Source organism: Chenopodium quinoa, unplaced genomic scaffold (genome assembly GCF_001683475.1).
Source record: "Chenopodium quinoa cultivar QQ74 unplaced genomic scaffold, ASM168347v1, whole genome shotgun sequence".
Classification (NCBI taxonomy): domain Eukaryota; kingdom Viridiplantae; phylum Streptophyta; class Magnoliopsida; order Caryophyllales; family Amaranthaceae; genus Chenopodium; species Chenopodium quinoa.
Genome location: NW_018745521.1, coordinates 259,922 through 282,808, shown reverse-complemented (window position 1 = coordinate 282,808; position 22,887 = coordinate 259,922). Strand labels below are relative to the sequence as shown.

General features: G+C 35.6%; 3 protein-coding genes and 1 pseudogene across 3 annotated transcripts; all 4 read left to right on the top strand.

Moving 5' to 3' along the window:
- Nucleotides 1-1,887: 1,887 nt before the first annotated feature.
- On the top strand, nucleotides 1,888-3,087 carry LOC110715270. Its single transcript, XM_021893834.1, has 3 exons — nucleotides 1,888-2,536; nucleotides 2,705-2,739; nucleotides 2,878-3,087. The coding sequence occupies exons 1-3, from the start codon at nucleotides 1,888-1,890 to the stop codon at nucleotides 3,085-3,087; spliced, it is 894 nt and encodes a 297-aa protein (XP_021749526.1).
- A 779-nt stretch (nucleotides 3,088-3,866) lies between these two features.
- Nucleotides 3,867-12,777, top strand: LOC110715307 (CWF19-like protein 2). The gene is made up of 11 exons (XM_021893874.1): nucleotides 3,867-4,302; nucleotides 5,819-5,876; nucleotides 5,998-6,271; nucleotides 6,376-6,524; nucleotides 7,332-7,535; nucleotides 7,634-7,801; nucleotides 8,696-9,085; nucleotides 10,278-10,357; nucleotides 10,503-10,866; nucleotides 11,139-11,351; nucleotides 12,209-12,777. Exons 2-11 carry the CDS (start codon nucleotides 5,832-5,834, stop codon nucleotides 12,536-12,538), a joined length of 2,217 nt encoding a protein of 738 aa, XP_021749566.1. The 5' UTR covers nucleotides 3,867-4,302; nucleotides 5,819-5,831; the 3' UTR covers nucleotides 12,539-12,777.
- Nucleotides 12,778-13,520: 743 nt separating this feature from the next.
- LOC110715304 lies at nucleotides 13,521-16,330 on the top strand (annotated as a pseudogene).
- A 1,339-nt stretch (nucleotides 16,331-17,669) lies between these two features.
- LOC110715278 (very-long-chain enoyl-CoA reductase-like) lies at nucleotides 17,670-21,643 on the top strand. The gene is made up of 4 exons (XM_021893842.1): nucleotides 17,670-18,005; nucleotides 18,169-18,208; nucleotides 19,530-20,284; nucleotides 21,245-21,643. The coding sequence occupies exons 1-4, from the start codon at nucleotides 17,937-17,939 to the stop codon at nucleotides 21,311-21,313; spliced, it is 933 nt and encodes a 310-aa protein (XP_021749534.1). The 5' UTR covers nucleotides 17,670-17,936; the 3' UTR covers nucleotides 21,314-21,643.
- The last annotated feature ends 1,244 nt before the right edge of the window (nucleotides 21,644-22,887 follow it).

Here is a 22,887-nt window from a genome sequence, read left to right as displayed (position 1 = left end):
CAAGTATAGTACTCAAACAGGTTTTAACACACTACAACCGACTACCATTTGGCAAAAAAAAAAAAAAAAAAAAAAAAAAAAAAAAAAAAAAGGAAAATAAATTTGGAGAGTTTATTTGCTTTGGGCCAAACCTCAATACTCTACTTGCAACTAAATGGAAACTTCAATACTCATTTTCTCTCTCATTGACCAAAACCCAGGTAAGGTAATGCACTTTTCTGCCATTTTCTCTCTAATAGTTCAATCATATAAGTATTTAACTCTTATATTTTTTTATTTTTTTTATTTTTAATTTTTATTTCATTTCCCCTTTTATCATTAGTTTTCGATCTAATTTTTATTTTAATTTTTTTGGTTGTTGTTGTTGGTTTTTAAACAACCTCTTTATTATTCTGTATTTAACTCTTATAAGGAGCAACGCCTGAAGAAGAAAGAACCCGGACTGCAGCAGTGTAATGGCCGTCACAAATCTTCCTACGACATTGCTTGATATTACGCTCCTCCAAATCAAGGTCCTCATCACCAACCACTGATAAAGTAGGAGAATCCTCTGCCAAAGTATCTCTCACAAGCTGCAAATTACCACCTGGTGCACTCCAAGAACAAATAGCACGGGAAATACTCTCTTATTAATAATAATAATAATAATAATGAAATTTGCTCTGCTCTGCTTTGCCCAGAAGCTCAAAAGAACAGGGCCTTAGAGCTCTACCAATGGTGGGCTAAAAATATGCTCATGGGCATATTTGTGAGCAAAAAGGGAGAAATAAGAGTTACAATGGTGGGCTGAAATAACAAAGCCCGTGGGCAAGTGTTAAAATGCCCAAGTCTTGGGCATAATTTATGATGAACAGTGCAAGCGTAGTCCCCACTCAAATCAGAATTAAAAAAAAAAAGGAATTTCTGGACTGACGCGCGCAGAGCTTCAGCGAATGGGAAAGTGACACGTGGCAGGCTACAGCGAATTAACCAATCAGAAAATAGAGTCGTTACACAACTGTTATATATATTAAATCTGATTTTCTGAAAATTCTATTTATTAAAAAAAAATAAAAAAATACCAACGATCATAAAATTTAATTCTCTACAAATAGACATGCATTTTAGTATATTTTGGCATAATTTCATAAATAACAAAAATCCTCCATATTCTTTATTTTTCTAAATATTTCGAAATTAGAAAAAGATTTTTGCTGTATTTCACCGATTTTCAGGTAAATATTAATTTTTTTTTTGTAAAATTCATTTTTTTATTAATATTGGTATATATGTGATTTTTTTGCAAATTAAAAAATGTAGTTCATGTAATGTAATTGCAATTATATATATAATTGTATTTAGAAAGTTGTTGCTATTTTTTTCATACGTTAATAATTTTGAAGTTAATTTAATCTGAATTTATTTGCTAATTTTTTGGAAATTGGGTTGTTGTTTTGTATATGTGAAGTAATTTGTTATGCTAATTTATATTTATATGTTATTTTTGTATAGGTTAATTTCGTTACATTATATTAAGTATTATATGTTTTGTTTATATATTGTTGAACGTGAATGCTGTATATTTAATAAATTAAGTGGTATTAGATTATATTTTTTGATTTGTTGTCATTTTAATTTGTTGTTTAAATGTAGTTAAAATTGTTGCAAGTTGTATATTAGTAAATTAAGTGTTGTGAAAGTTAGATTATGTACAGATGTTAAAAAAAAATGGTTAAAATGATGTTGTGAATGTCATGTCTTATTACAATCTTTTTAAACATATTTATTTTTTGTTTTCTGATGCAGAATCTTTTAATGGATCCGAACAACCCAAATTTCCGTCAACAATTTTTTGGTTTTAGTGATGATTTTCTAACTAATCCCGAGTTTCAATTGTTCTAGCAAAGAATGGGAAATACGTCTTTGCAACCACCTCCACAGCATCAGACACCCACTGAATTTCCCCTAGAAAACTATGATAATGAAGAACGTACACCTGTAACTGATCATGGTAGCAACACCCAATTTGATGACATTGAAGAGGAAAATGTACCAGAGACGCCGCTGTATCCTCCACAAGTTCCCAGAATGCAATCCAACCAGGTTGCTGCACGAGCGACTCGTGTTTGGTCTGTTGCGGAAGATGAAGCTCTGATTGGGTTGTACTTGCAGATTAGTGAAAATGCTATTAAAAGTACGAACCAGAAAGCAGCTGACCTATGGCGCAATGTACACGCAGCATATCAAATGGCTCAGGCGGAGAAGCCGAATATACTTCCGCCAAGACCTATGAAGAGTCTGTTGTCACACTGGAGAAGGTTGGCAGCAGACACACTACAGTGGATATCTTGCTATGATGAAGCGGGTAGACTTCTGGAGGGAGGGAGTGGTTACAACGAAGCTGACCGTGTAAAAAGTGCATCGAAGCTTTTTCATCTGGCCACCGGTCACAATTTCAGTTTTCCTCACGCAGTTGAAATGCTTAATAAAGATCCAAAGTGGAGGCCGAAGCTGAGATGGTCCTTGTTAAAGGAGGAAAGAAAAGCACAGTACGCCGGTAGAAATAAGAACTGTCCAACGGCTTGGAAAGCGTAGTACGCCGGTAGAAATAAGAAAGCAACGCTAATACTGGAAGCCGTTGCGGATCAGGATTTATGGATCTGGCATTCCTTCTTTGGTATTCCCGGATCTTGTAATGATCTTAATGTGTTGTACCGTTCACCAGTGTTCGATGAGGTTCTGGATGGCCGAGCTCCTCTGGTAAATTTTACAGTTAACGGCCATGAATACAACATGGCTTATTACTTAGCCGACGACATTTATCCAAAGTGGACAACTTTTATTCAGGGTATCACACACCCTCAACTTCAGAAGGATAAAATGTTCGCTGACCACTAGGCTGCTGCTCGGAAGGACGTCGAAAGAGCTTTCGGTGTTTTGCAAGCTCGATTTGCAATAATACGAAAACCGTCACTGGCGTACGATGAGGACATACCGCGGGACATAATGAAAGCATGTATCATTATGCACAACATGATTGTTGAAGATGAGCGCCATAACTACACTCGAGCCGAAGTTCTGAGAAGCTTCTACGAAGAAGATCAATAAGATTTAACAACAGCATCAACATCTACAACGCCACCGTTTGAATTCAACGTAGGCCGACCTACCAACTTTGACTTTAACTCATTTCTACAACGAAAATCTTCCCTCCGTGGTAGAGAAACTCATCTATCTCTGAAAAGTGATTTAGTCGAACATATTTGGTTACAATACGGGCCAACTAATTAAGGAAAAATTAGCACGACTTAAATAAGGCCAACTACTATGGCCTACCTACTTTTCCGTACGTAGTCGTGTTTTTTTTTTATTTTGTTTATTTTATTCCATAAGTTTAATTACGCATGACGTTTCAATTGTAATCGGTTTTTAGTACTGTACCACTTTTTAAAATAAATAAAAACATTTACGAAATTTTTAGCGTTTTGTTACAATTATTTCATCTAACGTACATAATTTAACGACATATTTTACCGATAAAAACAACACAAATAAAAAAAATAAGTTACACAAATTTAGACTAGTTTTTATTTATTTGGAGTAATATTGTTAAAATATAAATGAAATTAATAAATAAAGAAGTGTTGTGTAGGAGAGCGAAAGTAATGGTGGGGTATTGAAAAAGTAAGAGAGAGAGTGGTGGGCAAACATTATTTTTGCCTACCATTGGGAGAGAAATTGTGAAAAAAATTGCCCATAAGCAAAACGCCAAAACTAATTTGTTGAGAGAGAAAGTGGGTAGAAAGATATTGGGCAAACATTATTTTTGCCCATTATTAAAAGTGGTCTTAGTATATACGAGTATTAATTTTTGTTCACCTCCCTAGTCCCTACATGTGTGTAATTTACACATTAATCTTGCTCCTACGTTCTAATTATTTTTCCTCATTTACAGCTTCTCATTTTACGCTGCACCTCGCTTTCTCTCTCTCTCCTCCATTGAAGCAGCTTTTCAGGTAAAATGTTTTATTTCTTCTTTTTCAAACCATCGACTATCAATTTCACAATTTAGGACATAAACTGTCCCCCCAACTTAAGAAAAAAAAAAAAAAAAAAAGCCAGAAAGAAGGAAGAAAAGAAAACTGAACTCTGAAAAGTGTAACCTATCTTTCCTCTTTCCTCTCTCTTCGAAGTTCGAAAATCCTCTGCCAGTCCGTCGCTGCTTCGTGATTCACTGCTTCGTCCGTTCGTCGGCTCGTCGCTGGACTCGCTGCTCTCCATTCGACTTCGCGCACTTCGCTAAATCGCTAGACCCAATTCACGGTATTTAAATCTGAATTTAATCTCTGAATTATTAGTTTATTAATTGTTTAATTGTTTTATAGTTTATACTTTTATTCAATTATTCTGGGTATTGAAGATTTGAAGTATTGAAATTTTGAAATGTGGTGGTTTATTGTCTTATTGAAATCTCTGAATATTGAAATCTGTTGGTTAATTGGTTTATTACTTGTTTTTTTCTTCTGTTTTTGTGAATTTATTGAAATAATGAAATGTATAGTTAATTTTGTGAACTTTTGATTGCATTATTTTCTCCTGTTTTTGTGAATTTATTGACATGTATAGTTGAATTAGAAATTTAGAATTTTAGGTTTTATTATTATGTAATGATGTGGAATTGTGGATTGTGGAAATTGATATATATTTTTCAATTTAATTAGGAAATGTCAAAAGATTCACCTAATTCAAACAAATCCAAGGCAACTAGTAAACAACCCGATCTTCGACAATTCTTGTTTAAAAGTCCGAAACTCAATGAAAATGAGTCAAATTTTAATATTAGGTGTTAACCAATTTGTGTGTTTGAGTTTTTTTTTTTTTTTTTTTTTTTTGTTAAGCTTTTTGTCAAGTTAAAGCCTTTTGTCCCCCCAAGTTGAAAATCCTGGCTCCGCCACTGTTTACGTTGATATTCTTAAGCGAGATGAATCGGATGTGATTTTTCGAGCCTAATTTGATTAATTGAGTCAAATTTGGTTGATATTGTGTTTCAAGTTGTTGTTTATTATCCTTTATTGAAGCTATGAAGGAACGAAATTATGGCCTTTTTTTTTTTCGAGGTAGTTCTGTCAGTTAGAAAACTGAGTTTATTTATTTATTTATTTTTAATTGTGGGAAACTGGTTGTAAGAGGTCACCACCGGAAATATTACCTCCGGTGACCTGAGTAGTACCCTATTTGCTACTTCTCAAACTTCGGTACCTGATTTGCAACTTCTTTGAAATTTCAGTACCCTCTATTTTAGTTTACTCGCTTTTTCCCGGTATTTTTATATTGTATTTTATTTTATTTTGTCATTTTAATCCACGATTTATACTGCTATTTCGTGTTTGTTCGAGATAGTTCAATCAATTGTGACATTTGTCGATACCTAATTCTGAAGATTTCGATTTGATGCATCACATTTAAAATTGGTGATTTGTTTGGTTAAATCACTGAATTAGGGTTTAGAAATCATTAGTGTAAACTAGGTCATTCAATATTTGAGATTTAGACTGCAATCATTCTGTAATAAGCTTTGACTTTCCATTATTTCTTAATATAGATTTTTTTTTGTTGTGCCCATAAACTGTTCGATAAAATGCCCAACTGAATTGTAATGTTATTGCATTTGATTGATTAATTTTTTGATTTTTGATTTCTTAATTTGATGCTATTGCATTTGACTGATTAATTGTCCATGCATTTATCTTGTAGCTATATGCCCTAGCTTATTCCATAAAATCATGGAAATTGTTGTAGATGTCGTTTGTTGATTGAAGAAACTCTTTTGTATTTTCAGGTAGAGTAGCAACATGCTGTCAGGAGTTAAGCTTATTTCACGGGATCAGGTTGATAGGGTAAAATACTTGTTATTTATTTGTTTTTCACTGTTAATTCCTTCCTTATTGCGACTTGTGAGTTTTGAGAGTAATTGTGATTGATTTTTACGTTGGCAAAACGCATGCCCTTTTGTCTCAGGGGAAATTCGAAGAATCGTGTGAATTTAAGAAAGACGGTCGAAAATCGAGTAGCAAAAAAGAAAAGAGTAGGAGGAAGAAGAAGGGTTCTGAATATAGTAGCTCAGATGATGGAGGACATGAGAAAATTAGGAAAAGGTCTAGGAAAAAGAAGTGGTACTCTTCTGATGAGTATTCAGATCCTGAGAGTGGTGAGGATGATAGTAGAGGAAGGAGGAAGCGGAGGAGTAAGGGTAAAGAGAAAGATCGAAAATATGACGACTCAGATGTGTCTGGTAAATATTTACGCTATTTTAGATTGCTTATTGGTGTAGAGTTGTGGTTGTCATGCCTGAATATTGAAAAGTTAACTAACGTTTTTTTGTTAAATTAATCGAAGATGATGCTGGAGGTCCTAGCTCTACAAGTAACATTGATATTGTGAGAAAAGAGATGGGGTTGGACTGGATGTGTAGACCAGCTGAAAGAGCAGGCAATAGTGCTCAGCCAGCGCATGAAGAGAAGCCACTAGAGTCCGGAAGTGAAGAGGTAGGCTAAACTAAACCTTCGACATTTCTCATGAGTCATGGTTGATGTCATTGGTGAAGTCAAAGATCAACACTGAAACTGGCTTCAATTAGTTATTTGATGGTCTGCATAATTTCAATGGTCTTTGTTTCAAGCAGATATTATTAATTAATATTTCTCATTGACGAAGTGACTTATTATGTGTGGGAATTTAGTCAGATTGCCTATTACAAACAGTATGATAAAAATTTGCTAGCAGCTCTATGAACTCATTTATCAATTACAGAAACCTTGTTTGAATAGTAATTCAAATATTTAAGACAATGAAGGGACATCAAAAAGGTTTCATACAATCATATTATCCTACAGGCTACAAATATTTGAGGTAGATTTAGATTAATCGCACGAAAGATTAGTTGCATGAAAGCACCAAAATTGCTGCAGAGTAGATTACCTAACTAGCAGGATAGTGTATACCCAGTTACCCACCCTACTGTGCAAGTTAGAGTATGAATCTAAACCATTGACATAATTTATTCAAAAAGACTTTAAGAGTGTAATGGACAAATGGCTTAAGATTATAAAGCTGCAATGTTTTTAGGTAAGAGAGTTCCTGCTGTTTGAGTGCACATGACATTGTTGTGGCGTATAATTCTGGAGTTTACTTCTTGGCTGAACGTTACCTTTAACTTTACCTTTGAATTTGTTATATGCATATTTTTGAAGAAGTCAATCAATAAAGCATTTTTTTGGAGAATTCAATTAATGAAGTATATTTCTGGAGAACTACTATAACATGGAGAATTAACTTAACTGTTTTCTCATCAGATGCCAAAAAAAAATCCCAGAGAACTGAATCCTTATCTGAGGGACAATGGAAGTGGCTATCCTGGAGATGAAGATCAAACAAAGTCCAGCAGTGACCAACTTTTGTCATCTTCTGTAGTGGGGGATGGTGGAGCAAGCTGGAGAATGAAGGCTTTAAAGCGTGCTCAGGAGCAAGCAACACGTGAAGGGCGAAATGTTAAAGAGGTGTGTTACATGTCCACAAACTTTTAGGGTCATATTAATTGTTAGCCAAAATTTCCCCTTAAATTAACTATGGAAAGTTGGAAACTACTTTGTTTCAGGTTGTTCAAGAAAGGTGGGGATCTCTTGGACATCTAGCAGTGTCTGTGGCATCTCATATTGCTGCTGCTCCTCGTGCTCATTTGCATGCTATAAAATCTCGAAGGATGGGAGCAGGTGGGGAAGCTAAATCAGACTCAAATAATGAAAGTAAAAGGGGTATTGAGAAGGTGAGTTATTAATTTACACACGTCACTGACTAGTTCAATTACCTAGTCTGATATGAGTTGTTAATTTATACGAGTTTCTTTATATATCGTGTTAGCCATACCACTGCACTGTGTTTGATATGGTCTTGCTTAAGTTGGCGTTGACAATTTTGTAATATACTACAAATGCTTGTAAAAATTTGACTTTTGCACAATTCATATATTGTGATTCAATTTTATTTATTTATTTTTTTTTAATTTTTTTTTTTTACTAATTAATATATACTCCCTTCATTATTTTGTAGTTTTTCCATTTGACTTTGTACACTATTCATATGTTGTACTTTGACTATGATTTTTTGCTAACTTATAAAAGTAAAATAAAATTATAGTGTAATATGAAAATGGATTTGTCTAATTTGTACTTTGTATTTTCTAATTATTATAATGTTAAAAATTATTAAAAAGTAATTAAAGATATTAGTGGTTAAAGCTCTATGTGAAACAACTAATAAAACAACGGGATAAATAACAAATGAGATCATTAAAAATGTTGTTGGATTAGTCTCAATGTTTATTTTTCTATTTTTTTTTTTCAAATACGCTGTATCTGATTAAAGAATTTTTGTTAAAAAAATTCATTGTTAACTTGTTAAGCACAAAAGTCAAAACAGTTGCAAGTTTTTAATGTTGAGGAAGTATTACCAGTAACATTATCTATCATGTCACTGTTGGATTGCAACAGTCTTGACATTATAATGAGATGAACAATTCTTTTGGTTTTATTCATTATGTAATAGATATACCTTGGGCATTTTGGGCTTTTGACTTGATAGACTTGTGTCCAGCTTAATAAAATTGTCCCATATTTGAAAATTCACATAACTTAACATCCTTTTTTTGTTTTTTTAACAGGATATTGGGCATGAATATGTGAGGAATATGTCTGTCCGCCATCCGGAGATGAAAGCACCTAAAAATCATGATTCATTATCCTGGGGTAGAAAAAAAGGTCAAAAAATGAGAAGTGAGGATGCTGCTGTGGTCTCAAATGCACTTTCTAGCCTAAACAGCTTTTCTAATGATGGGAATTTTATGAGTGAATTCATGAATCAGCACAAAAAAGCCAAAGGAGACTCTCAAGATGCCTCGAGCCCAAAATCTGATACTATTCGAGAGGCAAATTCTGATTCAGTAATAGAGAGATCTGGTGAAGATAAGCAGCCTCTGAGTGCTAATCAACTCGCTGCTAAAGCTATGCAGCTAAGGCTGAAAGGCAAACATGAGGAAGCTGAGAAACTTCTGGTGAGATTCTTGTACATTTATATATCTTTGACCTCAGTGGTGTATCTGCTGTATTCCCCCCCCCCCCCCCAAAACAAAAAAAAGAAGCTATTTATTCGAAAGAAAAGGTAAACTATGACGATTTGGGTTAGTTGGCAAGCTGTTACAAGTTTAGGTTCATAACCTGATATGTGAGTATTATATAATGTGGCATTTGGATAGGCTGAATCTTGTAACGAACCACTAGCAATCAACAGCAACCTATTGAACAACTAAGAATAGAAGTGAGTTTGAGGGAAGAAAGATGAGATTTTTCATTCAAGCAAGTTTCTTACAAGGGCAGCTTGAGGCTGCTAATCTCCTAAGGGTGACTTGAGGCCACGAGTCTCTAGAATTTCCTTACACATTAATCAGCTACCTAGCCCTACCCTTTCTCCCCCCTTTTATATGTACACTCAGCCAATGGCTGTCAAAAAGGAGCTCACCTAATCATTTGTCTGATGTGCACCATTTGGCTGCTGTCCTGTATATGACTGCTGTCCTGCCCCTTGTGTTGCTGCTCCTTGTGCTGCTCCTTTACCCTTGCCCTTCAAGGCTCCCTTAGCTCGTCTGGTGTATCCGTGTATGTGATTAACCCACGTGGTGACTGATCATTGGTTGGTGCATTTGAGATCGTTGCAAATCTAAAAATGACATTATAATGAGGTTGATGAGTAGTATCCTTCTCTTTTTTGGCCCATATATTTTTCTTTGATATAGACACAGTTTTCTGAAGCAAAATTTGGGAGGATCTTTGGAGATCTGATTTAAAGGTGACAAATGCCCTAGAAGCTTTAAAATCGCATGTACTTCTTTTTTCATGCAGAATAATGAATTTACTTTTACTTGGCTTGGATCTGTTATTATAAATTTATAATGTTTATTGGGAAGAACATTAGGCAAGATATCTATATGCTGTTGGAGCAGTCCAAAGTGAAGAATAGGGCGTTAAATAGCAAGATGGTTCTTGAAATTCTGAACTTGTTCAAATTTGATGTGTCTTTGCCTTTTTATATCTCTTTCCCCTTCCCTTCTAGTCCCCTTTCCTTAAAAAACTCCTCCTCCCTCCCCAATAATTCTCTCTGTAAAGCTATCCTTTGTAAGCTACTAAGCTATAGAGTTTGGCATTAAAGGCTTTGCTTTAACTGGAGCTGTCTGTCTTTATGTTTGCCAGAGAGAAGCTGAAAACAATAAAGTGGATCACAATGCAGGGGAGAGATTAGTGAAACTAAGAAATGATGTCAGTTCGAGCAGGTATACATTACATCATTTCTCTTCTCTCTTGTTCTTACTTGAAGTGCAAAGTTGCCTTTAAACCCTTGTGGACATTGTCTGGAATTGTGGCATCAGCTTAAAGCGATTCGTTGTAACTGAGTACATTAATTATTTATTTTATTAGATATTCTGTGCAAGAGAAACAGCTGCAACAGAAAGGGAGAGAAGATGATGGTGATAGGCATTTGGCTCAAACAATTATGAAAAATCAGAAATATAGTTTGTCTACTCAGGCTGATGACGAATATGACTTTGATGGAGCACCAGCTAAGAAGAGCAAAAGGAAAGGTGCAGACAATGAGAATAGATCACATTCTAAGCAAAATGTGGCGAAGCGCATTGTTACGCAACAGGAGCGATGCCAATTCTGTTTTGAAAACCCAAAGAGACCTAAACATCTTGTTGTGGCTATAGCTAATTTTACTTACCTAATGCTACCACAATTCCAGCCTGTTGCCCCTGGCCATTGTTGCATATCAACATTACAGGTACAATTGTTTTTCCTATGAGTTTGACATTTTTAGCTTCCTGATATTTGACTATCAACAAATATAATTGCATAAAATTGGATCCAGCCTTTTCTGTTCTATTACTTCATATATTATTGCCAGTGATAACGGCTTTATACAATATTTATATGCATGATTATAGGTTATAGCTAATAACTTCAAAATATATTTATTGGATGTGGTGTTTTAAACTTTTAATCATAGATCTGTTTTTGTTGTTATTCTAAGTATCTGTGTGTTCATCTAAACAGCATGAATTGGCCACGAGAATGGTAGATGATAACGTTTGGGAAGAAATCCGTAACTTCAAGAAGTGCCTCATTATGATGGCTGCTAAGCAAGACAAAGAAATGATCTTTTTGGAAACAGTGCTTTGGCTGGCACAGCAGCGCCGCCATTGCTTAATTGAGTGCATTCCTTTGCCAAAAGACATTGCAAAAGAAGCTCCTCTTTATTTTAAAAAGGTCAGTATTCTGCATAATATAATTTACATGACTAGAATTTTAGAAGTGTCCCTCAATCGTATGCTCCCTTGCATTGGTGCCTGCCAGATAATGGGCGCATGTGATACACTTTCATTTCTTTTCTCTTCCCCTTATTTATTTTTGATGGTGGGGTGTGTTCATTTGCCAAGCTGATGTGGTGCTGCTAAGTGTTTAAGGATAATGGTCTTTAATAGTTCTGGGATAGTTTTACTATCTTACAAATCTATGCCTCTATGGTCACTAATGCTTGTTTATCCATTTTTTTCTTCATATCATTTATTTGTGATTTCCTTCAAATTGGTTCTTTAAGCTTTCCTGAAAGAAGTACGTCAATATCTCATATATTTACCCAATTTTGACATAGCTGCCCAAAACTCCTTTCAGTATCATAAAATGAAAACAAGTTACTTTATTTTTCTGTTTTGACTGTTAAATATGCATGATTTTGGGGGGGGGGGGGAGGGAGGGGGGAATAGGGTTTTTTTTTTGCGGATTTGATTCTAGCTAGTTTAGGCGTCAATGCATCATTATTCGGAGGAAAAGAAATCGATAGGATCCTAACACTAAAGTATGTGCTTTTGGTACTGGCTCAGAGCTCAACTGCTCTATGAGAGAGACAAGGAACTACTATGCCACCTTGTCTTGACTGGGCAGGCCAACATAGTTAGCAGCCAAAATTATACCTTGCCATTTGCTAAAGATGTGTGACCATCATATTCAGTCTTTTGCTTGTTCAGCGACATTGTATATGTGAGTGAAAAGTGCAAGATATTGATGTATTGATTTTATTATTTATGTATTTATTTTATTAACGAGGGAATGGTTTAATTTTGCAGGCCATTGACGAGGCTGAAGATGAGTGGAGTCAGCACAATGCAAAGAAATTGATTGATACAAGTCAGAAAGGGCTGCGTGGTTCAATCCCCAAGAACTTCCCCTACTTCCATGTAGAATTTGGGCTAAGCAGGGGATTTGTACATGTAATTGATGACGAAACCGAGTTCAAAAGCAGCTTTGGTCTTAATGTCATTAGGGGTATGCTACAGTCCCAGGATGAAAATATGTACCGTCGTCGTCAGTATGAGTCAATTGAGGTTCAAAAAGAAGCTCTCGCTGCATTTGCACGTGACTGGGACCCTTTCAATTGGACTAAACAGCTTGAGTGAGTTGATGAATCAAGTTGAAGTGTGCTGTTAAACTTCTTGTCTTGGTTTACGAACAGTATATTGTTGATTTGTTGTAGATTTTGAGGAAAAACATTGTACATACGTGCTAAAATTTTGACATTCGTATATAACTAGATAAATTGCTCAATCCCAGAAATAGCAATTAGAATTCTCTTTCTTTTACAGTATATGTTTGCAAAGCCAAATTGAATAAAATACAGGTGACTTTTAGAGCGAGAGTAGGTTACTTGATGAACCACTACTGTTCTTATCATGTTTATCTAGTAGTTAAATTAAATCGGATAGATTACAAGAATGATACTCATTTGTCATGATGAACCTTCTGTTAAGCCAAACTATCCATGCAAATGAGAAGTCTCACATTAGCCAGTGGAGCAAGTATTTTCATTTTATCACCTGACCAGCAGAGAGCCCTGTTTGACTGGGATCTGTTCCTTACAATATTACCTCTGAGCCTCTGAGTTCCAATGATAACGGTCCTCTGAATCCCTGAGTTCCGATGATATTACGACAATGTGTTCAAAGTGGGATTAACATCAGCAACCATGCAAGCCTGATCAGGCTTGCTGTTGCATAATCAAAGTGGGATGACCTAAGACAATGTATTCATTGTGATTGGGTCTGTGGTGGGCTGTGCTACCATTGCTTGCCTGTTTGATAAATTTCACCATTAATTAAATTGTATGTTTAATTAGACTTTGATTATTGAGCTAAATATGTTTTGTCCTCCTGGCTCATAGTTTTTTCCAGGCCATGCAGTAATGTAGGCATGTCCAAGTGAAGGGCCAACATCACTGCAGGCCAAATCGCGAAAACGTAGTGTGCACAACTACACAAAGGGACCTCCTAAGCTGCTTTAGGTCTCCAGTTCTCTGGTAGAGTGATTTAGTCTGGATATCCATTATGCTCAATAAGATATTTAAGCCAAAATCTTATGTTCAGGAGTATCAAGTATGGTGCAGCGATGGACTGAGGTCGGGAAGTTGCTGTCACAAAGTAAACTGTTTTATCTCTACTTGAGGTTTGCCGAACCAGTATGTATAATAGAAATCTTGACAACAATACGAGGTAAAAGGGATTAGTTATTTGTAAATTCAATTGGTTAATATAATGTGTTTAACTCTGTAACATCAACAGCCTCAACTCTATAACTCCCACATTTTTCTTTTACAAAGTAAACACCATATTTATAAACACTTGAGCTGCATTAATTGGATACGACCTTACTTGAACAGGATCTGTTCTATAGGATCGTACCTCTGTATCCTTGAGTTCTAAGGAGACAGAAAACCAAGTCTGGTGGATGAATTATGACCGTGTGATCAGAGCGTGATTAACAGCTACCTTTGGTTCTCGGACTACTGGTGCCGTAGATGATCGTTCCCCAGCTACCTTTGTGAGCTTGGGATGGTCACACGGTTGTCTGACAGACTCTAACAATTTTTTGCAGCATGAATAATGTAATCGTGCACGGGGCAAAAATAAAGAGAGGGAGGAGTAGTAGTTGACCGTAAAGCCCATAGTGCTATTAAAAATGGCGGCAACTAGCGATGAAGAAATTGGAGAAGTTACTCTCCCTCGCTGATCAAATCTCCAACGATTTCGAAAATGGCATCAATGAAATCCAAACCCTAAAATCCAACTTCAATGCCGAAATCAACCATCGCCAATCTCTCGAGCTCACCTGCTCCACTTTGAAGAGAGAGAATGAACGATTGAAGAACCTTCATCTCGAAACCCTAAACAATCTAATGCTTCATTTACAACACAAAGGAAATTCTCACAATTTGAAAGAGGAATTGCAGAAATTAACCACCGAGTCATTCAAAGTTGCAGAAGTTCATCGGAAAACTGTGGAATCATTGAAGCGAAATCACGAGGAAGAGATTAGGGTTTTGGAGGTTCAAATTGGGGAGATTTCGCGCCAAAAATCGGCGGATGAAGCGACGATTTATCAGCTGCATCATGAGCTGATTTCGTTACGGAGTCGAATGAAGGATGTGGAGGAGAAGAGTCGAGGAGAGATTGAGGATTTGAGGGATTGTATTTTCGCAGAGCAGGAAGAGAAGAAGGAATTGAGTAAGAAAGTTAGGGATTTGGAGAAGGAATTGCTCGTTTCGAAGACGAAACAGTTTTCTTCATCGGACAAGCAGTTGGATTTGCTGAAGCAGAAGATGATGAAATTGAGGAGAGAGAATGAAGCTCTTAAAAACAGCTCATTGCTGCTTTTAAACAGAGCTAAAAGAGGATACTTCAAATAGGTAAACAAACAGAAAACATTACTTTGTGTTGGATGTTGAGTTTTGTTTTTAGATGGAGTAGAAAATACTTGTATATATGCATGTATAATTACTGGTTTATGGAGCAATATGATCGTATTAGATGTGAATAATATGATAATGTTGTGCAAATGTAAATAAGTAGTGTGGAATTGCTAGTTAATTCTCGTACATTGGTAATTTGAAATGACAAGTAATAGTGCATTGATACATTCACGATATAAAGAGTAATATTGATCAAAAGGAAGCTGAGTGGATAGATGCAATGAGATGATGGAGTACTAGTACAGTTTTGTGCCAATTGGGTTTTCTAGCATGTAGAGACTAGATAATTCAGGGCCTTTATCTGTGTGTTGTATAGCAACAAGCCAACACTTTGGTGTTGGGTTCTTTACATGTTGAGCTATAATGCTCCTCGAATATGTTTTTTCTTATTTTTTTATTTTTATTTTTGGGTATGGGTATTAGTTTCTAGGATACGTTGGATCTAAGATGACTTCACTGCAGGACTCGCAAATAGTATGTGCCCTGAAGTCTGGTATAAATTGTTATTGCTGTTATGATCGTGGATATCTATTTGTTAGTTCCTTTTGGTGCTAGTCTGTTTAAGAAACGCCTCACTCAATTGTTATTTAAAGGAAGGGTGGACGAGGGGAGATAAGAGAGGCCTGTGTTCAGTATAGACTATAGGAGGCCAAAGTGAAGGCTTACTTGCTTAGGTAAAGCTTCATTGATGAAAGATAATAGGCCCAACTCATACTTAATTGACAAAGATAGTTATTATCCTACACAGAAAACTACAGAACAACAAAGATGGCAAAAAATGTTATTACCATGAGTTACACTTTGAATACAAAGTCCTTTTGGCCAATGTGTGCATACCATCTTTGGTTTTTGTCTTATGTTTCCCATCCACAGTTGTCAATACTTCGTATCACTTATCCAGAATTTTTTTTTAGCTTTTTCTTTGTTTTATTACTAGAAGATTGTGTATCTATTTTATACCTGAACCTGCAGGTGCAGCGTAGTTGCCTTCACCTTGAAAAAAGCATCTCTGCCCTGTGTAGAGGTCATCACTCATCACAAAACCTAGGGTGATCGCAAGTGCCTCATACCTGAAAACTAAACAGAGTTAAAGACATAAGGTGATTGCAAGAGCCTCTTATATGAAAGCTAAACTTGATTTAAATGAGTTAACGAGAGTCTGTTGAGTCATAAACTCTAAACTCTGCAGGTGGCTATCAGTCCATCTCTACACCATATCCATAGGACAAAGGATCTTATGGGAGAGTAACTAATATCTGCAATCTTCTTACAGTTAGGTTTTTCTTCTTCTTTTTCTTGTTAGACAATTGATATATGGGGAATATTACTAATAGAAGTATAACATACTGTTTTAGGTATTCTGATTGTCACAGTAGGCATATGTCTGCTTATTTAGGCTGCAGGTTTTGGTAATGATATGATCAACTCAGATGTGCTACTCCGTATATGAAGTATATTACAGAAATTTAAAGGGTTCCTATAATCTTATCATATACTGAAGTTAAACAATCCTTTTAGTGACAAGGAATTGTACTGGTAGTGCAAGCAGAGAATGAAATTTTTTCAGTAGTCTTCTTGGTCAGAGAAAAAAATTTAAAAGGGCACGAGGCATGTGCACATGGAATGGGCACAAGGGCAAGGCTTAAAAACACATAACCCTTAAAAAGTACGAGTACCTATTTTTGACAGTTGAGAGTAGCGTCTTGGCGTGCCTTAGACATGATAACATAAAGTGGGCAGAGGTATGAATGAGATGGGTCCAGACACCAATGACTCTTCATGTTTCAGTAGCTCTCTTGTTTCAGGCACCAAGATGGTTCCATGCTCCAGCAATCCGGCCATAATCGAATTACTCCGTAAATTAAACTTAAGCACTTTTCGTACATTCAAGCAGCAACACATGATATGATTAATATCCAAGACTTGCAGTCCCACGAAAATCCTATCTTCATCTATTGATGATCCTTTAGCTCTCCTTGATTTTTCATTCACTTCTCTAGAAAAATTATTCACCTTTACAATTGAATAAATTGTCACACAAAGATAAATCAAGATATAATTATCCCACATCGAAACATTAGAAACAAATAAAGGATTTCACAAAACCTAACATAAACAAATGCTTAAAATCTAAATTTGCACTAGTCTGACTTCTATATGTGGGCATGACTATATTGTTTACATTGATTACCTAACGTTATGTAGGACTGTAGGCTAATTAATTTTATTTCGATGTAGGATTGTAGGCAAACTAATTTCAACTAATTCTCAATTTTGATTTGTGTAGATTAAATTCAATTTTTTTTAAAGAAGATTAAATTCCCTTAACACATCACTAATTATTGATTGGGGATTTGGTGTACTACAACGCGTACTATAATGGGTATTCTTGGCACTCAAACCGAGCAACACCGACATGCGGTAATTAATGACACACATCACACCCCAAATCAGTAGTTGGTGCCTTGGTGGTGAGCCCATTATTAGTCAAAGTTCGGGGTGCTAGGTGCACCCAAGGAATAAGTCAGAGTGTTGAGGCTAATTTTGCCTATATAGTTTAAGTTAGGGTTGTACATTATTGATTTTTTAAACAAATAAGCTTGGATTAAAAAGAGTCGACTTGTTAACTTAACCTATCACAAACTCAACACAACCCGACCTTTTGCCAGCTCTTATCTAGCCAAATTGGAATCCAATTGAATACTCAAATTAATAAGGAGCTTGGAGGCATGATGTATTGATGTAGTGCATCAAATAGATTGACCTCATTCATATAAGGCCATGCTCAATAAACGGGTGGTTGATCAGTTTTGGGGAAGTTAGGTATTAAGATATCCTACTCCCAACTACACGCCATTAATATGACAAGCAAATTACAGCCCAATTATTTGCCCTTTTAAACCGGGATTTTCTCTCTCTTATGAACTGACTACTTCGTTATGCTCTAGATTTAAGCTCACCATTTGGATCTCCGCCAAAATTACCCAGAAAAAATTAAAGGGTTTGCTGCAAATTCAATTTTCTGTACTGGGTTTCTCTTAATCTTCTGAAAAATGAAGGTTTTGGTTGTAACGCGAAGTGGAAAGGAGCTCTTGAAGGGCGGTATCGAGCTCAATGATTCGGTAATTTTGTCTCTCCATTTCTTGATTTTGTGTTCGTTTTTCACTCTAATTATGGTTTTTTTTAGCTTATTCATATGAATTAATGTTACGAGTGATGGAATTTTGGCATGATTTTGTGTTTGGTTTAGTAATTTTGGGTTTCTGGGTTTGTTTTGCTTTGCAGGCGACTGTTTCTGATCTACAGGAAGCAATTCACAAGAGAAGTACGTATTTTTACTACTTACAGCCATTGTTTGCTAATTAATTATACGGTTTCATGGTTTTGGCTAATTTTGGATGGTGAGACCTGAAACTAAGCATGTACTAAACATTTACACCGTAGAAAGAGTTTAGGAAATGAAAGTATTAGCCTATGTAAATATGATGAAGCTATTAAATACATGTATTTAATATGATGATGTATTTAATAGCTTCATGTATTACATAGGCTAATACTCCGTAGAAAGCTAGATGTGACTTATGTGAGTTTTGTAGTGGTTTAAGGTAATTAAGGTAGTACCCGTGTTAGATCGTCAACGCCACGACATAAGTGGGACAGTTTGACATTTCATTATGAGCCAAAATCATGAAAACAAAATAGTCAAGTTTTGCACTTTGACACAAGTGATTAGAACTCTAGTAGTCTAGTACCCAAATTTGACTAACATAGGTTTATAATTTTGTTACATTGCTGACATCCCAAAGGAAAAGTGCTTTATAATTCATTTACACCATGGCTAAGTAGGTAGTTATGCTAGAAAGAAGGGGGGAAAATGATCTTTATAACTTTGTCTAATCTTTTCTCTTCAAATTGAAGAATAATCCATTGATTATATGAAGTTGAGTTCCCTTCTTTGTTTCCTTCCTTGACTGTAGCGTCTCTACTCACTAAACAATATTTACAAGATGATATGAGTATGTATGATGTAACTGTCTGGCCTATTAATGAGGTGAATTTGAATGAATGATCCTATAGAGGACAGATGTGGCTTAAAATGTTGAGATGACTGTTAATGGATTGCAAGTGCGAGACATTTTTAGTCATGGAAGGAGGAGTATGTTAAACTCTTAATTTGGGAAGTAGTTCTATATTTCATCACCTTCCAGAGTCATATCACTTAGGACTTTGGATTGAAACTGTGAAAACAAGCTTTTAATATGAGCTATGGTATTAGTTTTGAACTATGTCTGATGTAGAAATTATCTTATTGGCATAGGTAGAGTTTTTTCAGGGACATTGTTTAGGATGTCTCTTATTCCTTGTCCCTGCCTTTCTCATTCAAGGGTAGCAATTAGCATTTTGGCTATAGTAGTCTGCGGATTTTCTTTGCTAACACTGGGATGACTTGCAGTAGGTAGTGGCATTGCTGAGTGTCTTTTTTTTTTTTTTTTTTTCCCCCATCTTAAGTTAGAGATAGTGGAAGAGCATGAAAATGTTTTCAATTGATTAATTTAATAAATTATTTATCAACATATCATTTCCATTGTTGGTTTTCTTTGGCTCTGCTGCCTCCTGATTTCCTGAATATCTGATTTGCCTTGTAGCCAAGAAATATTATCCTTCCCGACAACGACTAACTCTTCCTGTCCAATCGGGATCAAAGGAAAGACCAACTGTCCTAAGCAGCAAGAAGAGCCTCAAAGAGTATTCTGATGGTAATTCAAACACCATAACTGTGGTGTTCAAGGACCTGGGACCCCAGGTTTCTTATCGTACTCTTTTCTTTTTTGAGTACTTGGGTCCTTTGGTAATCTACCCCATTTTTCACTACCTCCCTGTCTATCGGTACTTTGGCTACAAAGAGGAACGTGTCATACACCCAGTGCAGACATATGCTTGCTATTACTGGTGTTTTCACTATTTCAAACGTATCATGGAAACATTTTTTGTGCATCGCTTCAGCCATGCAACTTCTCCTCTGTCCAATGTGTTCCGCAATTGCTTGTACTACTGGACCTTTGGAGCTTTCATTGCATACTACGTGAATCACCCACTCTACACCCCTGTTAGTGACCTGCAATGGAAAATTGGATTTGGATTTGGGTTGCTCTGCCAGCTTTCAAACTTCTACTGCCATATCTTGTTGAAGAATCTGCGGAGGCCTGATGGAAATGGAGGTTACCAGATACCTCGTGGGTTTTTGTTCAATATTGTGACTTGTGCCAATTACACCACAGAGATTTATCAGTGGGTAGGCTTCAATATTGCAACCCAAACTGTGGCAGGTTATGTCTTTGCCGTGGTTGCTGCCGGAATTATGACTAACTGGGCACTTGCAAAGCATCGACGTCTCAAGAAGGTAATTCTTCCATTAACTTGAATGAATAAATCCCTTTTTAAGTGCTGGAGATTGATAGGAATTACTATATATTGCAAGTAGCTTTTGTTCCACTGAACTGACTACAACAAAACATGTGGACGTGCACACACATACACACACTCACACTAGAAGAGAGAAGAATAAAAAAGGGTGGTTGGGGGGGGGGTGGGGAATTGAACTTTCTAGAGTATGTTAGGAGGCATTTTTAGTGTAGTAGCACATCTACACTCAAGCTCTTCCTTTAGGGGCAGGATTGACGAGGCAGAGACCCACATGCACATTTCTTTATGCTGTGGAACTAAACTTCTAATGACAAGGATTCCACCAGAATGATGTCCCTTTGGGTCTTTTTTTTTTTAAAAAAAAAAAAGAGAAGGGGGGGGGGGCGTGGGGTGTTTGAACTTAAACTCCTTTAGTATATACATATACTTCTTATATAGCAACTGGTAAATTAAGAATTTTGTTCATTGTTAATTTAACACATAAAAGATGACTTTGTAGCACATAAACTCATACAGTCATTGCTGTTGTGATTGATCACAAAAACAATCATTGTAGAGAAAGTCACTTAAGCCTTTAATCTTGGATGGATCACGAGGAAGCACAAGTAGATATGGGGCCTTCTATAGACTAGCCACTGGGCTCACCAACTACCTTGTCTCTCAAATTTCTCATTTAAAATTATATATACGAAGTACATTTTACCGTTTAGATTACCATTTAGCAAAAAATAATGGTTTATAGGGGCAAAATGGCTTATTTGACCATTGTATTCTCAATTTTTAAGAACCTCCCTTGTAACCGTGAAGACAAAGGCAAAGTCTGAGAAGCAGTATTCTCTTTAAAATACTTCTGTGTATCTTCAGCATTATACCAGTTTTCAGGCTTCTCGTTATTACAATTAAATTATGAGTTTGTTTCTCTCTGTTGTTTCCGCAGTTGTTTGATGGAAAGGATGGAAAACCCAAGTACCCACGCAGATGGGTGATATTGCCTCCATTCCTGTAGAAAAGAGCTGCAGTAAATTTCCTGAATCAACACTGTCTCCATCGTTTTGTCCCTGTTTCAGCTAGCCCAATAATTCAAGCTACATCTTGCTATAAGTTATTCAAGCTTCATGTTCAAGCTGCCCGATTAATCATGTTCTTGTTGCTGCAAACTTCAGTGTAGTAATCAATCCTGTCACATCTCTAGATCATTTAAGCAAACATTTATCCCTATTTTTGTATTTCCATAAGTTTTACTTTGTTTCCCGTCTTTCAGGATGATGAAATAGTATTCGAAACCAATTATATTAATACCTTATTTTTCAATGCTTAAACATATCTTAATTTTAAACCTTTCTGTCAATCAATTCAGTGATATTTTGCAACTTTTTTCTTATCTTTACAATGAGAAATAATGTTGGTCTTAAAGTTGGATCTGCCTTTTTTTCCTGCTTTAGAATTGTATAATATGAACGTGCAATATGCACATACTATTGTTAGCCTGTAAGGTCTGTAGGCATCTCCAGCTAAGAAGAATGTAGAACTTTATAATTGTAATGATTTCATGCATACTGTTATTGTTACATTTTTTTTGTAACTTGCTATTAAAATTATATATTTACATAATTTTCCAGCCAAACTTTATATAATAATGGATCGCACTAATGTCTCACATCAGGAATCTATTTGTCATGGACATGAAATCTGTTAGAATCTTTTATCTTAGTATATACAGTTTTGCTCAATATAGGTTTTGTGTAATGTTCAAGTCTACATTTTTTAAGCATATCCTAACATTCTTTTCTAGATTTTTACTTACAACTTATAAGATGTTTTAATTTAACTTTTTCCTCTTTATGACTTTTTTTTTTTTTTTTTATTATTATACAATTTACTCTTTATAACTTAGCTAGGCCTCTATTGATTTCCATCCCTCTTCACATGAGAATCCCAAAAGTTGATACTCTTGTAAATTGTAATCAACAATTCATGTTAATCAATGATTCAATGTAAGCTAATCATGTCAAATGCATAACATAACATAACATCTGTTCTCTGTTTGGCATCCATCAACCCATTACTCTCATTTTTGTAAAGTAATAAGACAGTAGCTATCATCAAATGTATTTTGCACCATAATTTTTTTTTTTGTTTTCAGAAGTTTTTGTGAGTTATGATTTGAGAACATAACAATCAATAAAAACTGACTAATTACAAAAATTTGACAACAAAAGTCAAATGTGACTTATTAATTGTAAACAAACAGAATAAGCAACAACCTCAATCAACATTATTATACGTTATATTAACAACCTCAAAATTTGTATCAACATATTATGGACTCATGGTATTAATCCTTTTAATTAAAAAAATTATAAAAAATCAAAAAGTAATCCTAATGCTAAAGAAATAATTTTGAAAAAAGAGGAGGGGGAAGGAGGAGAAAGCAAAGAAGTGGGGGCCAAAAGGGTAATTTACAGCAAGAGATTGACTGGAAAATCGCGGGACCACTCACATACACAGTCAGTATCACCACCTTCCATCCTTGCTGACGTGTCATTAAATCCGAAGATCCAGGCTGTACAAACGGACGGC